This window comes from Hypanus sabinus, chromosome 20, assembly GCF_030144855.1.
Source record: "Hypanus sabinus isolate sHypSab1 chromosome 20, sHypSab1.hap1, whole genome shotgun sequence".
NCBI lineage: Eukaryota > Metazoa > Chordata > Chondrichthyes > Myliobatiformes > Dasyatidae > Hypanus > Hypanus sabinus.
Genome location: NC_082725.1, coordinates 51,511,933 through 51,526,579, shown reverse-complemented (window position 1 = coordinate 51,526,579; position 14,647 = coordinate 51,511,933). Strand labels below are relative to the sequence as shown.

At 37.9% G+C, this 14,647-nt stretch overlaps 2 protein-coding genes across 4 annotated transcripts in view; one reads left to right on the top strand and one right to left on the bottom strand.

Moving 5' to 3' along the window:
* LOC132378526 (uncharacterized) overlaps nt 1-14,647 on the top strand; it is a 377,364-nt gene that overhangs the window by 41,730 nt on the left and 320,987 nt on the right. The gene's annotated exons all lie outside the window — the stretch shown is intronic.
* The window catches only part of nup153 (nucleoporin 153), a 57,512-nt gene that overhangs the window by 33,316 nt on the left and 9,549 nt on the right, over nt 1-14,647 (bottom strand). For all 3 annotated transcript variants that reach the window (XM_059945488.1, XM_059945487.1, XM_059945490.1), the window contains 9 exons: nt 11,164-11,415; nt 8,886-9,025; nt 8,670-8,798; nt 7,115-7,231; nt 5,975-6,019; nt 5,055-5,108; nt 1,643-1,789; nt 538-593; nt 305-425 (listed from right to left, as the gene is read on the bottom strand). In XM_059945488.1, coding sequence (XP_059801471.1) covers nt 305-425; nt 538-593; nt 1,643-1,789; nt 5,055-5,108; nt 5,975-6,019; nt 7,115-7,231; nt 8,670-8,798; nt 8,886-9,025; nt 11,164-11,415 — 1,061 coding nt within the window. The remainder of the gene's footprint in view (nt 1-304; nt 426-537; nt 594-1,642; nt 1,790-5,054; nt 5,109-5,974; nt 6,020-7,114; nt 7,232-8,669; nt 8,799-8,885; nt 9,026-11,163; nt 11,416-14,647) is intronic.

The following is a 14,647-nucleotide window of genomic DNA, read 5'->3' as shown; positions in this document are numbered from 1 at the left end:
TCCATGGTTCCATTCACTGCGTATTAGCACAGTAAGTCCTGGAAATAAACTGCATGGGGAAGCTCATGGACAGAGCTACACATTTTGTACCATTCATGATCCTAAAGAAATTGATAATTTAGAAGAGGACCAAACCAATATTGCTCTTAAAAACAAGTTAGGAACAATGCACAACTAGAAGAAAGGGAAATCTCTACCACTTAATAGTTAAACAACACAACTACTTGCACAGATTTAGTGCTAATACACAAAACACAATAAAACATAGCCAGAATCTGGTAACATGGAGACAATTTATTCTAACCTCCTGAGCAACTCTTGATGAGTAATGCCCCTTTTCTCTCTTCATTTTTCCTCCAGCTCCTCCAGACACAAGGCCATTGGTTGCATGAGAAACAGTTGCTTGATATGAGCAGCTGGTATCACTATAAAACAAATAAACAAAAGGAGAATGCTAGGGAATAACTGTCTAGTGAATGATGAAATATTTTACAATCCCTATCTGACAAAGTAATGATGCAATTGCAGGCAACTTACCTTTTTGCTGATTGAAGGCTTACTTCAGGTGGGACAGGCGACTTCTCCTTTGGTCTCTAAAATTACAAATGGATTAAAATTGTTTTTGTTTTATTTTTAAACTATAATATTTAAAATGTCTTAATAGTATTATTATTATTATTCTGCAAGGCTCAAGCCTTCATAAGTTTCTGAATGACAAACAAAACACTTAATATAAATGACAGCTATAATTGTTTCTATTGGCCTAGAAAATGCACAAGCATTGAAACTTGAATGAAAATGGTCAAGAATAGAAACAAACCCAGTGAAGTATCACTAAATTACCATTTAAAGAGCACTAAATAAAGTCCACTAGAAAAAAAACTATATTTTACATTTTGTGATACTTCAGAATTTTCCCCATTCAGAGTCCACAAAACAGTCACAGCAATAAATCATAAACACAACAGATTCTGAGATACTGGAAATCTTGAACAACACACAAAATGCTGGAGGAACTCAGCAAGTCAGGCAGCATATATACAGGGAAATAAACAGTCAACATCTTGGGCTGAAACCCTTCCTCAGGACTGGAAGAGGGCAGAAGCAAGGGGAAGGAGTACAAGCTGGTAAGTGATAGGTGAGGGGGAAGGTGGATGAAGTAGGAAGCTGACAGAAGGAAGAGGTAAAGGGCTGGAAGAAGAATCAAATACAAGAGGGCAATGAACCATGCAAGAAAGGGAAGGAGGAGGGGAACAAGAGGGAGGTAAAGTGATATTTTAATTGTGCCACTGGCTCAAACTTCAGAGACAGAACATTACTTACGTGAGCAACAAAACCAAAGTACAGAGTGATTATTTGTTTAAAGCACATATTTTTTTTCAGCTACCTTCATTATCAAAGAGGTAGTTATAAGAATTATTTTATTCAGATAATAGTAAGAAAAAAAACTGACAAGTGGGCAACAATGACTATGTAACAGAAAATGTTCAATCCAGAATGTGGCTACTTCCAATTACTGCAAATTAATTTACTTCAGTGGCCTGTACAGATTAGAACTTTGAAAAATTAATGAGTATTCAAATATAACTATTAAAGCTATTAAACAAATGACATATGGCTATTTCAAAAGTTTATGCCTCACATTGTTTCGGATTTCATTCCTGTTGATATGTCTATTACTCTGCCATCCAGGGGTCAGAGACGGCTTGTAAAACATGGATCTACTTGCAGCTCCAGAAGCAACTGTAGGTGTCTGAAGTTTCTGGACAGGAGGAGACTGGGTTTCTACCTGAAAAGAAAAGCAGGAATTTAGCCATGTTTGAACTGCAAGTCAATTAAATTATATTACCCTTGCAACAAACTAGTAGTCATGAATTAAATGCTCTTGCTGTAAAAGTCTGAACGGACCAAATAATTTCTACAAATCAAAAAATGCACTCACAAATTAACAAAAACACATTTGCAATACAGAAGCTGCCCTTCTACCACTACCCAAACCCTCCTCATTCCTTTAACAAAACAAGCAGGAAATTAGTTTACTATACACACAGCTCAGTATTGTATGTGGTCAATTGAACTACTTTTGCCCAGTAACAGCTGTATGTACTGTCAACTGTCACTCTATAAGTATTGTGCTTTTGCATTTTAAGCCATTTTGGCGTTTGATGCTACTGTTCTATTCCTGATCATAGCTGAAGCATTCAACATTTTATGAACACTGTAGAGCTTTTCAAGTAGGTAGCTACACTAGCACAATATCAAAAGATGATGCTGAATCAGACGTTTACAATACCAAAGTTAAAAAGAAAACGGGGTGAAGCAGTCACAATCAGTCTGTTTCTGCTTATGTACAAAATAGATCATTCAACAATTATACATAATACAAGATTGCACGGTATTTTTCTATTCCATGTGTTCCTTTAATAAATTTATGCCATCAACGTTTGCTTGACAATAATGTTTATTGGTAAATTCAAAGTAAATTTAACATCAGAGTACATATTACCCTGAGATTGATTTTCTTACGGGCATACTCATTTAATCCAAAAAACATAACTGAATCAATGAAAGACCACACTCAAACAGGACAGAAGAATACCAATTTCCAAACAATAACTAACTGCAAGTACAAAAGAAAAATAAAAGAAATAATAATAAATCAGAAGTTTTTGAAAGTGAGTCTACAGGTTGTGGGAACAGTTCAGTAATGTGGCCAGTGAAGCTATTCCCACTGGCTCAAGAACCCGACGGTGGAGGGGCAGTAGTTTTTCCTAAACCTGGTGGTGTGCATTGAGGTCCTTGACCTTCTTCGTGATAGCAGCAGTATGGCCTGGATGATAGGGGTCCTTGATGATTGCTGCATTCTTGCAACAGGGCTCCACATAGATGTACTCAATGGTGAGAAGGGTTTTACATGGTATGGACTGGGCCATATTCACTACTTTTTGTAGGATTTTCTGTTTAAGGACATTGGTGTCTCCAGATCAGGTCATGATGCAGTCACTATACTCTCCACCACACATCTGTAGAAGTTGGTCAAAGTTTTAGTTGTCATACCAAATCTTCGCAAATGTCTAAGTAGAGGCGTGCTGTGCTTTCTTCATAATTGTACTTAGGCGCCAGGCCCTAAACAGACCTTCTGAAATGATAACATTAAAGAATCTAAAGTTGTTGACCCTCTCCACCTCTGATCCCCTGATGAAGACTGTCTCATAGTTTCCTTTTCTTGAAGTCAATCAGCTCCTTCGTCTTGCGGACATTGAGAGAGGTGGTTGTTGTGGCGCCACTCAGCCAGATTTTCTCCCTCCTGCATGCCGATTCTTCACCACCTTTGATTCTGCCAACACTGTGGTGTCACCGGCAAACTTGCATATGGCACTGGAGCAACGCTCAGCCTCACAGTCATAAGTACAAAACCAGTAGAGCAGAGAGCTTATTATCAAATGTAAAGAAGATAACAGTTAAAAAAAAAACTTCTTACATTCTGTCCAAACTGATTAAGACATTATAAATGTTCACTGAGGTAGTACAAGGTAAAACAATAAAAGAGTGCAGAACAAAGTGTTACAGAACAGAGAAGGTGCAGTGCAGGTAGACAGTAAAATGCAATGTTACAATGAGGATGATTGTGAGGTCAAGAGTCCATCTTATCGTACTAAAGAAACATTTAATAGTCTTATAGCGATGGAACAGAAGCTGTCCCTGAGTCTGAAAGTACACACTTTCATGCTTTTACATCTTCTGACTAATTGTTGGGATGGGAAGAAAGACTATCGATGTGATGACTATCTTTGATCATACTGGCTGCTTTAATGAGACGGTGAGAAGTGCAGATGGAGCCCATAGGGAGGAGGCTAGTTTCTGTGATCTGCTGAGCTGTGCCCAGAACTCACTGCAGCTTCTTGCAGTCACACGCAGACATACCAAACCATAACGCAGCCAGATAGGATGCTTTCTATGGTGCAATGATAAAAATTGATGAGGTTCAAATGTAACGTGCCAAATTTCTTCAGCCTTCTGTGAAAGTAGAAATGGTGGTGTGCTTTCTTGGCCGAAGCATCAATGTGATTGGATCAAGATAGGCTTTTGGTGATGTTCACTCCCAGGAACTTCAACTCCTACAATATTGATCAACTTGGAAAATGGGCAAATGACAGATAGAATTTAATTCCGGTAAGTGCAAAGTGATGCATTTTGGGAAGATAAAATAGACCAGGTACACAGTAAGCACCAGGGACCCTGGGATTGCTATTGAACAGAAAGAATTAGGGGTACAAGTGAACAGTATTACTAATGTTAATAGAGGTAGACAGGTGGTGAACGTATATGACGTGCTTGCCTTCATCAACTGTGACAATGAGTGTAAGATTTGAGACTTAATGTTACATTTGTACAAAACACTGGTTGGATTGCACTAGGATTATTATTATGTGCAGCTCTGGTTGGCATACTAAAGAAAGTATGTTACTATGCCTAGAAAGGGTGCAGAAAAGATTCAAAAGGATGCTGCCCGGACTGGAGTTGAGCTAAAAGGAGAAATTAAATAGGCTGGGACTGTTTTACCTGGAGCAAAAGACACTGAGGGATAAATAGCTAGTCTTTCCTAGAGCACACAAGTTGAAGGTGAGAAGGGGAAGATATTAAAGCAAATCTGAGGGACAAGTTTTCCTCCTCCAGAGGTGGTGGGTCTAGGGAATAAACTGCTAGAGGTGGTGGTAAAGAAAAGTACAATTATAATGTATTCAAAAAATATTTGGACAGTAATGTGGATAAGAAAAGTTTAGAGGGATAAGGGCTAAAAACTGCCAAGTTGAATTAGCTTCAATATGCATTTTGGTCAGCAAGGGTATACACTGAACGATGCAGTGTAACTCTAAGAAGCTCTAAAGTTAAACATGTAACTTACAGCCAGGTAATATTTCAAATATGACATATATTTAAAGACATGAGAATGCCAGTTTTAAGTGAAAACAACACCTTTGGAGTTAAATTGTCCAAAATACATTTTGAGAAGTTTTTGAGATTTACCAAGTGTGATAAAGATTTCATCATACCTTTCTCATCTTGGATTGCCACCCAGTAACATCTATGGTACTTCTCTCCAAAGGCTGAAACAAAATTCACATTGTAAGTATCTGTAACTACTTAAGAGTTCCATTAAAATTTTGATGAGTATTATCAGGAAGAAAGAGCAGAATTTATAAATAAGAAAAAGCCAGTCAATAAAGTATTTATGTAAAATCTTCACAGAATTATTCTTAATTCTGAAAAAAATCTCTCTTTTAAGCAAGACACTTTGCATGCTTCAAAAGATTTGTGGGAATATGACATCTTTTTAAAATAAAGAACAACAATTTATATCAAGTGAGTTTACGCTTTACACCAGATGTTAACTGCTTAAACACTGCAGATATTATGAATTTTCTTTGCTTCTATAGAATTCAGAATTGAAGTTCCATTAATTTCTTGCAACACACACAAAATGCTGGTGGAACATAGCAGGCCAGGCAGCATCTATAGAGAGAAGCGCTGTCGACGTTTCGGGCCGAGACCCTTTGTCAGGTTTGATGTTGTGTGGCCTGCTGTGTTCCACCAGCATTTTGTGTGCGTTGCTTGAATTTCTAGCATCTGCAGATTTCCTCATGTTGTCCACTAATTTTTTAAAATTATTTTTCAGTGTTTGTAAAATCTACAGCACATTAATTTAAAGAAAACATTAATAGAACAGTATTCTCATTCTCAGAAAATTTAAAAACACTTTAAAAAGATAAAGCTCTATTATTAATGTATTTAAACTTATATGAACTGTGGGAAGGATGAACTTGCATAAAACAAAACATCAATGAGTGGCATCTTTCATAAAAATGCTAACAAAAATGAGAAATTAAGACTCTCCTCAAAACAAAAATAGTGTACGTCTTCCAAAATCAATTCTAAAGTCAAGTATTAATCTCTAACAGCTGTTTTCACTTACTGTAGACACTGGAGATTCAACCGCAGATGGAATTCTTTTAGCATCCTGAAAAGATATGTTATAAAGTTATATGTTAAAAAGGTAACATTTTTGTTTCCCTTCCCTCCTTTCATGTTGCTTTATATCAATGACCTGTCCTATCTCAAGGTGCCACCTACTGATACTACACAACACCACTTCAACACCTTTACTGCAAAATGTCACTTCTCGTCATTGTGTTTGTTTCTTTCATTCATTCTGTATACATTTCAATACATCTTTTATTGTAGATTCTACAATCCAAATGACATGCAGTGAATGGGATACTTCACCTCAAACACACGTCAATTTATACTTCATGTGCAAAATGTAAAATGGGACTTGAATACAAAATGTTCTGATTCACATTTCTTCCACTGCGCCAATACTGTACTGGCCTTTTATCTGTATTTTAATTCTACGTATCTTAGAAAGGTGAACATTCCCAAACATTAAGTAGCCTTCAAGAGTAAAGTGCACCTGTCTTGTAAAGTACCTGATAGCCCAAATGGCCTAATCATATTCATGCACTAGTTTTTAAATTGTTCCTATTAGGATTAATTTTCAAGGACATTTGCATGAATTACCTTTGAACCAAATAGTTGCTTAAGTTTCAGAGATGAGTTCTGATCAGTGCTGTCAATCGACTGTAGCTAATGGCCATTTCGGATTTAAAGAGGATCCAACGTGTTAATTTTGGTTTAAACACATTAATCACATCAGTGATCATTCTGATTCTGCTACCCTTTAGTTACGAGAATAACATGACTAGATGCAAAATAAAACTTAAGACTGAGAAATTAAGAGAGTGACATGCTGCTCATTAAGGAATAGATGAACCCATGCCTTGAAAGAACAGAATAACAATGTTTTTGTTCCCCACTGCAATATTATGCCCAGAGAGAAATTGATCTACTACATTAACTTTCACAATCTTCACTGTGGTAAGTTTACAATAAAAACACTGCAATTTTAGCATATATTTTATCAAAAATGAATCTGAGACTTCTCTTAAAATATTCGGCAATGGGGAAAAGTTTTTCTGATATCAAGATTTAAAATCAAGCTTTAAAAATTATACAGTAATACGGAAATTCAAATATTCAAAGTATTAAGACGTACTGCTAAGGGGCTTGACATCTTTTCTAAAGACTGTAGAATACGCCTGGCAGTGGCACTTGTTACTCCATAAGATGTTGAACTTGCTGGTTTTGCTTTCATCTGCCTCCTTATTGGAACCTAGTTGTCAAAAAGAACATAATTTTCTTCAACAATGTGTCATGATACTATTCTTTATCCAAAGACAAGTAGAATTAGTGAACTAATAGTAAGATGACTCTCACACTTCCCACGTGAAGTCAATAGAAATCAAATGCGTGAAGGTTTTATGCCTCTCAGTGCCCACATAATCACAAGAAGTTTATTTTTATTGCTATAGGTACGAGTAGGAACTTAAGAGATCCAAATAGGCAATGCATCAGATTCAGATTGTTTCACTATCCTGTACATCACATCTAACCATGTGTAAGGATTAGGCAGGAAATAGGATTTGAGATACAGAATCCAAGCCAATCAGCCCCTAAGGCCTTCATACTGCTCAAAAAGACCTTCTAATCTTCTTTGTGTTGTTGCTCATCTTCTATCTTAGCTTCACTAAGATAAGCTCTACTATCGTAACTTCACTTTCTTGCAATAACCCTAAATACCCTGTCCAAAAGTCTTAATGATCCAATTTTGAATATATTGTTCATCCTCTTCTGAATCTTATAACATTCAAAACATTTGTTGGTTAATAATGATTTTATGCACACATCCTTCCAGCTGCCAACTGACTGCTGAAAATGTCTCAGTACCAAAATGCTCTCTACAAACTATGCCGAAAGCAAAAAGGATCTGAGCTGACTGTCAATGAACAGATGCACTGATCACTGGAGGCACAAAACTGAATCGGTCAAATTGCTTCATCATAGATTGACTAGGCAAATGCTGAGAGGCTTATTATACCCAATGCCATGCAAATTAGAAGAAAATGGAAAAGCTATTTTGCAATTTACTTAGCATGGTTACAATATAATAACTGTTGCCTTTTCTCGAATTCGCTCAACAAAGAAAGCAGATTTAAAACGTTAGGCAAACAATTAAGTTCTTACGGATTCAGGGTTATGTTTTATTATCTACATTTATATTTAGAATAGTACAAGTCATATAACCCCAGTTACTCTGTTTTATTGTCTTAGGCAAAAATCAATAAAAGAACTGAATTCCATGCACCTACTATTTGGGCTTTCAGGTTTGCTGCAATTAAAAACCAGATTGAGAATTCATGCTGAAAAAGTCACGGTCATAACAAATAAAAGTAAACAAAAAGCAAATTTGAATCCACTTGGCTCATACAGGATACAAAAGGATAAGGGCATTCCTAACCAGATCCAGATCTATGACATTCTAAAAAAATTGTTCGAGGAACGAAGAGTTTACAGCTCTTGCACTGATTTCATCTACATGAACCGGTGACTTCAGACAAAGAAACAAAGCAAAAGTCAAAATCACGATGAAACCTTTCAGATTATACTCTTGTTGTGCTCTTAAAATTCAAAGAATTCTTGCCTTTGCAAAGCATACTTTGAGAGTGCAAAATTATATCAGCAGCACAAAAATAAAATCTAATTATCATTACCTGATATGGAGTACCTCGCATTTGAGAAGTTCTTCCTGCTGCAGCAGCCCCACCATATGTAGTCTTGCCAGGGTAGAAAGTGGAATCCCCAAGCTGGCTTGAGTTCAGCAATGATGTACTAATAAAAGACTGCAAACGACAGGACCATTTTGAATTTTAACTTATAGTGGCGTGCATTAGACAAAATAAATTTTTATCTCATATCATTACACTTACTGGAGATGACCTTCCAAAGGCCGTGAGATTGAAAGCTGGCTTCTTCAAACTTGAGGCGGTTTGCTGAGGAACCGATTGAAAACGGTCCCCCTCTGGAGACCACAAAGGTGGCAAAGAAGTATTCCTTAACGTTACTGCATCTGCATCGTCAAAGCAACAAACACTTTTAAGTATACCCTTGATAACACTGACTACTGTTTGAAGTAAAGTTCAGCATTATTAGTGAATAACACTTCACATAGCAAATACAAATCATATCACTTCAGATATTTCTCACAAATGTCAATTTAGCTTTGCGAATATGGGCAATGAACTATTCAGAAGAGGAATGTGCCAAAGTCAATTCTAGTCTGCGCTAGTACAGAAGGATTAGATGCTACAATTGATATCACCTCTCCTCAAAGAGGAAAATAAAGCTATAAAATCATAAAAGAACAGGTTAACCTGAAACAAAAATATTATGAATAGGATTCAATCATGCAAGTCAATGCATTGTCAATATGACTCTACAAGTGTTTCTACAGGGCAGCAATGCAGACATGCTGCTTAACAAAGACACAAGTACTTATCAATTCAGACTTAGCATGCTCTTTGAGGTATTTGAACTTTCAATGGAGTTTCTATAGTTCGTGTTTTTAAAGGAAACCATAACTAAACATTTTTTTAAAACTATGCTATGATCTAAACGTAACTAGCTCAACATTAGCATATACCTTTGCTCAAAAACCAAGAGGAATACAGCAACACTACTAGTTTTTTTTTTGCAAAGCCTCCTCAAATCCGAACTTCACAATTCCACCAGATCTGGCAGCAAAGTACAACTACTGTCACGAAAGAGAGGAAAACAAAGCAAAGGCATATGTTTTACAGAATGTGAAAATGAATTAAACGACTGAAACATAGAATTTATCTTTTGTGTAGCTGACCTTCCCATGCAAGTTGTTGTCTCCAAACTTAATAAATGCTGTGTTACACTTAAACACAGAAAAACCTACAGCACAATACAGGCCCTTCGGCCCACAAAGCTTTGCCAAACATTTCCCTACTTTAGAACTACCTAGGCTTTACACATAGCCCTCTATTTTTCTAAGCTCCATGTAGCCATCCAGGAGTCTCTTAGAAGAACCTATCATTTCCACCTCCACCACTGCCACTAGCAGCCCATTCCACAGACTCAATACTCTCTGCATAAAAAACTTGCCCCTGACATCTCCTCTGTACCTACTTCCAAACTATGCCCTCTCGTGCTAGCCATTTCAGTCCTGGGGAAAAGCCTCTGACTATCTACACAATCAATGCCTCTCATTATCTTGTACACCTCTATAAGGTCACCCTTCATCCTTTGTCATTCCAAGGAGAAAAAGCCAAGTTCACTCAACCTATTCTGTAAAGGAACGCTCCCCAGACCAGGCAACACCCTTGTAAATCTCCTCTGCACCCGTTCTATGGTTTCCACGTTCTTCCTGTAGTGAGCCAACCAGAATTAAGCACAGTACTCCAACTGGGGTTTGACCAGGATCATATATAGCTGCAACATTACCTCTCGGCTCTTAAACTCAATCCTACAATTGACGAAGGCCAATGTACCATATGCCTTCTTAACCAGAGTTAACCTGCGTAGAAGTTTTGAGAGTCCTATGGGCTCAGTTCCCAAGATCCCTTTGATCATCCACACTGCCAAGAGTGTTACCATTAATGCTATATTCTGCCATCATATTTGACCGACCAAAATGAACCATCTCACACTTATCTGGGTTGAACTCCATCTGCCACTTCTCAGCCCAGTTTTACATCCTATGCCCCATTGTAACCTCTGACAGCCCTCCACACTATCCACAGCACCCCCAACCTTTGTGTCAACAGCAAATTAACTAACCCATCCCTCCACTTCCTCATCCAGGTCATTTATAAAAATCACAAAGAGTAGGGGGTCCCAGAACAGATCACTGAGGCACACCACTTGTCACCGGCCTCTATGCAGAATACCTGCTGAGTAGTTTGATAATTGGTTTATTATTATCACGTGTGCCAAGGTAGAGTGAAAAACTGCATTTGAACACAGATCATTTCATCACATCAGTACATCAAGGTAGCACACACGAAAAAAGAATGCAGAATATTATATTACAATATGGAATATATGCAGAATTTTCTAGAATTCTTTGGTTCTACTTAATTATAAATCACTTAAGTACAGTCCTATGAAAATCTAAATGCTTCCAACTATACAATGATACAACTATACAAAAATTGGCAAAATTTTTGAAGAATCCTTTACCTTTATCAGAAGCTCTAGACGAAAAACCACTTGTTGTGGAGATGTTATCATCTTCATGCAAGGAACCAGAATCTTTGATTTCCTTCACCAATGAGAATCCTGAATTGCCAATAGGAAATGAAGAGGATGTGGATGGTTGACAATCATGTGCTGGTGTATCTACTGCAGCACAATTGAAGTGTGTACGATTAAGAGCTGGACGCAGTAGTACCATGTCTGAGAAGTTTAAAGCAGTTTTGCTTTGTGTGTTTACTGGAAAGCATGAGAAACAAAATGCAGGTAAGTTATTCAAGGAAGTTAGCACATAATCACACACACAAATGCAACATGGTCTTGTTCAATCTTCCACCCACCAATGATGAATTATTAATCTAAGTGAATCGGAGTTCGAAGTTGAAACAAGTGAAAATAATAAACATTTTAAGGTGTAATGTTCTTTATGAAATAGCAGTTTTGGCTAGAGGGTAGTGTTCTAGAAACAATGAACACAAAAATTCATGATTAGATCAGAAGTATTTTCAAAGATTGCAAAATGCATACCATGGGAATTTACTTCAATTTCTTCAGGCTGTGGATAAAAATAGGTCAGGAAGAAACCAACCGAACAGATTAATCTGCAAGTATGATAAAAATACAGTCTAGCAAGTGCTTAGGAATGGAATTAAAAGGAAACACAGACAAGACCTGAAAAGAATAATACAAGTGGTAAATTGGACAACTCAACTGGTCAAGAGCAAGTTACTTAACTATGAACACAAAAAAGAGCAAAAGCCAGCCACTTGGCCTCTCATAACTGCAATACATTGTCTTATTTACACTTTTCTCAATTCTAATTTCCCCCTTTCCCAAAAAAGAAAACGGTATTCATAGAATAACAAATAGATACAATTTTCATCAGTAGTTGAATGTTCACAAGACACAGTTATCGCGATGCTATTACAGCACAAGGCTTCAGAGTTCAAAGTTCAATTCTGGCGCTGCCTGTAACAAGTTCGTATGTTCTCTATCTGTGAAAACGTGGGTTTCCTCCAGGGGCTCTGGTCATTGTAAATGATCCTGTGATTAAGCTAGGGTTCAATAGATAGGTTACTGAGTAGCAAGGCTGGTTCGCCAGAAGGGCCTGTTCCATGTTGTATCTCAAAATAAAAATTAAATAAAGAAATGGGACCTTTTGCCCATCAGGTCTATGCCTATATTAATTCAATGAGGACCATATGCCTTGCCTACCAAAGTGTAATAAATATGATGGATAGATAAATTTCAGTTAAGTGATTTAACTGCTTGGATAGGAAAAAAGAAACAAGAACTGCTTCGCAGTGTTGTTGGAATTAGATAGCGACATTCAACAGCTTATTTTAAAACTTTCTGTTCTCTATGAACATCAATAACTTAATTACAAGCATGTAGCAAATAATGTTCAGACAACTGGAATTTATTTTGAAAAGGAAAGAAGCTATAAGGCAGTAGAAATAGGGCAGTGAAATGCAAAAGGGTTATATCATTTTATATAATTAAAGTGCAATGATTGAGAGGTCGTCAGAGCAGACAATGGGTCAGATATCACTGGATCTAGCCAACATATACGTTCACATCATGGCTCCCAATGATTTTTTTTTACTGTGAACATTCTGCAAGGTGAAGTTGGCTACAAGCAGCAACCGAGCCATAAACACTGTGAAGTACATTTGCAAGAAAACCCTTTGCAATTACCTGTTCTTTTTTCTGCATTCATAAAATGTGGTCAGGTAATTGCAAAGTGCTCCCAATCTTTTTCTTACAACTGTAAGTTCTTGCCAAACTGCTCCTGATGCCAAAGGCACTGTCACTACTTTCCCCAAGTATCTGATGACCAGAGATATCCAGAAACATGAAAAAGAATTAAAATTAAGTTCATTAAAACATTACTAACACACTTGGGTGTATTAAAAACAGTCAAATTAAAGTTAAAAAGAATTTTTTCAATTCACAGCTTTTAATGAGTACCAGTTGTCTTACTCAAAAAAATGAGGTTGTGATAGATGCGCTAGTCAGAAGTCTGGTTCATGATGTATTGCCTTTCCCTCTACCCCCAAGCACAGGACATTAAAAAGCATCCCGTACCCAACAATTAGTCCAACAACACAGCAAGAGGTTAGATGCAGCAGCATCAGAATATCCGGTGTGTTCTGTAACTCTGTAGCATAATGTGCCAGCGCTAAGTCCACATCAAAATCTTACGTCTGTGGTGGGAAAGCTGTTGGAAAAGATTCTTAGAGATAAAATCTATGGGCATTTAGAGAATCACAGTCTGATCAGGGACAGTCAGCATGGCTTTGTGAAGGGCAGATCACATCACAAGCCTGATAGAGTTCTTTGAGGAGGTGATCAGGCATACAGATGAGGGTAGTGCAGTGGATGTGATCTACATGGATTTTAGTAAGGCATCTGACAAGGTTCCACATGGTAGGCTTACTCAGAAAGTCAGAAGTCATGGGATCTAGGGAAGTTTGGTCAGGTGGATTCAGAATTGGCTTGCCTGCAGAAGGCAGAGGGTCGTGGTGGAGGGTGTACATTCAGATTGGAGGGTTGTGACTAGTCGTGTCCCACAAGGATCTGTTCTGGGACCTCTACTTTTTGTGATTTTTATTAACGACCTGGATGTGGGGGCAGAAGGCTGGGTTGGCAAGTTTGCAGACGACACAAAGGTTGGTGGTGTTGTAGATAGTGTAGAGGATTGTCGAAGATTGCAGAGAGACATTGATAGGATGCAGAAGTGGGCTGAGAAGTGGCAGATGGAGTTCAACCCGGAGAAGCATGAGGTGGTACACTTTGGAAGGACAAACTCCAAGGCAGAAGACAAAGTAAATGGCAGGCAGGATACTTGGTATTATGGAGGAGCAGAGGGATCTGGGGGTACATGTCCAAAGATCCCCGAAACTTGCCTCACAGGTAGATAGGGTAGTTAAGAAAGCTTATGGAGTGTTAGATTTCATAAGTCGAGGGATAGAGTCGTGATCTAATGATGCAGCTCTATAAAACTCTGGTTAGGCCACACTTGTGAGTACTGTGTCCAGTTCTGGTCGCCTCACTGTAGGAAGGATGTGGAAGCATTGGAAAGAGTATAGAGGAGATTTACCAGGATGCTGACTGGTTTAGAGAGTATGGATTATGATCAGAGATTAAGGGAGCTAGGGCTTTATTCTTTGGAGAGGAGGAGGATGAGAGGAGACATGATAGAGGTGTACAAGATATTAAGAGGAATAGATAGAGTGGATAGCCAGCATCTCTTCCCCAGGGCACCACTGCTCAGTACAAGAGGACATGGCTTTAAGGTAAAGGGAGGAAAGTTCAAGGGGGATATTAGAGGAAGGTTTTTTACTCAGAGAGCGGTTGGTGCGTGGAATGCACTGTCAGTGGTGGAGGCAGATACACTAGTGAAGTTTAAGAGACTACTAGACAGGTATATGGAGGAATTTAAGGTGGGGGGGCTATATGGGAGGCAGGG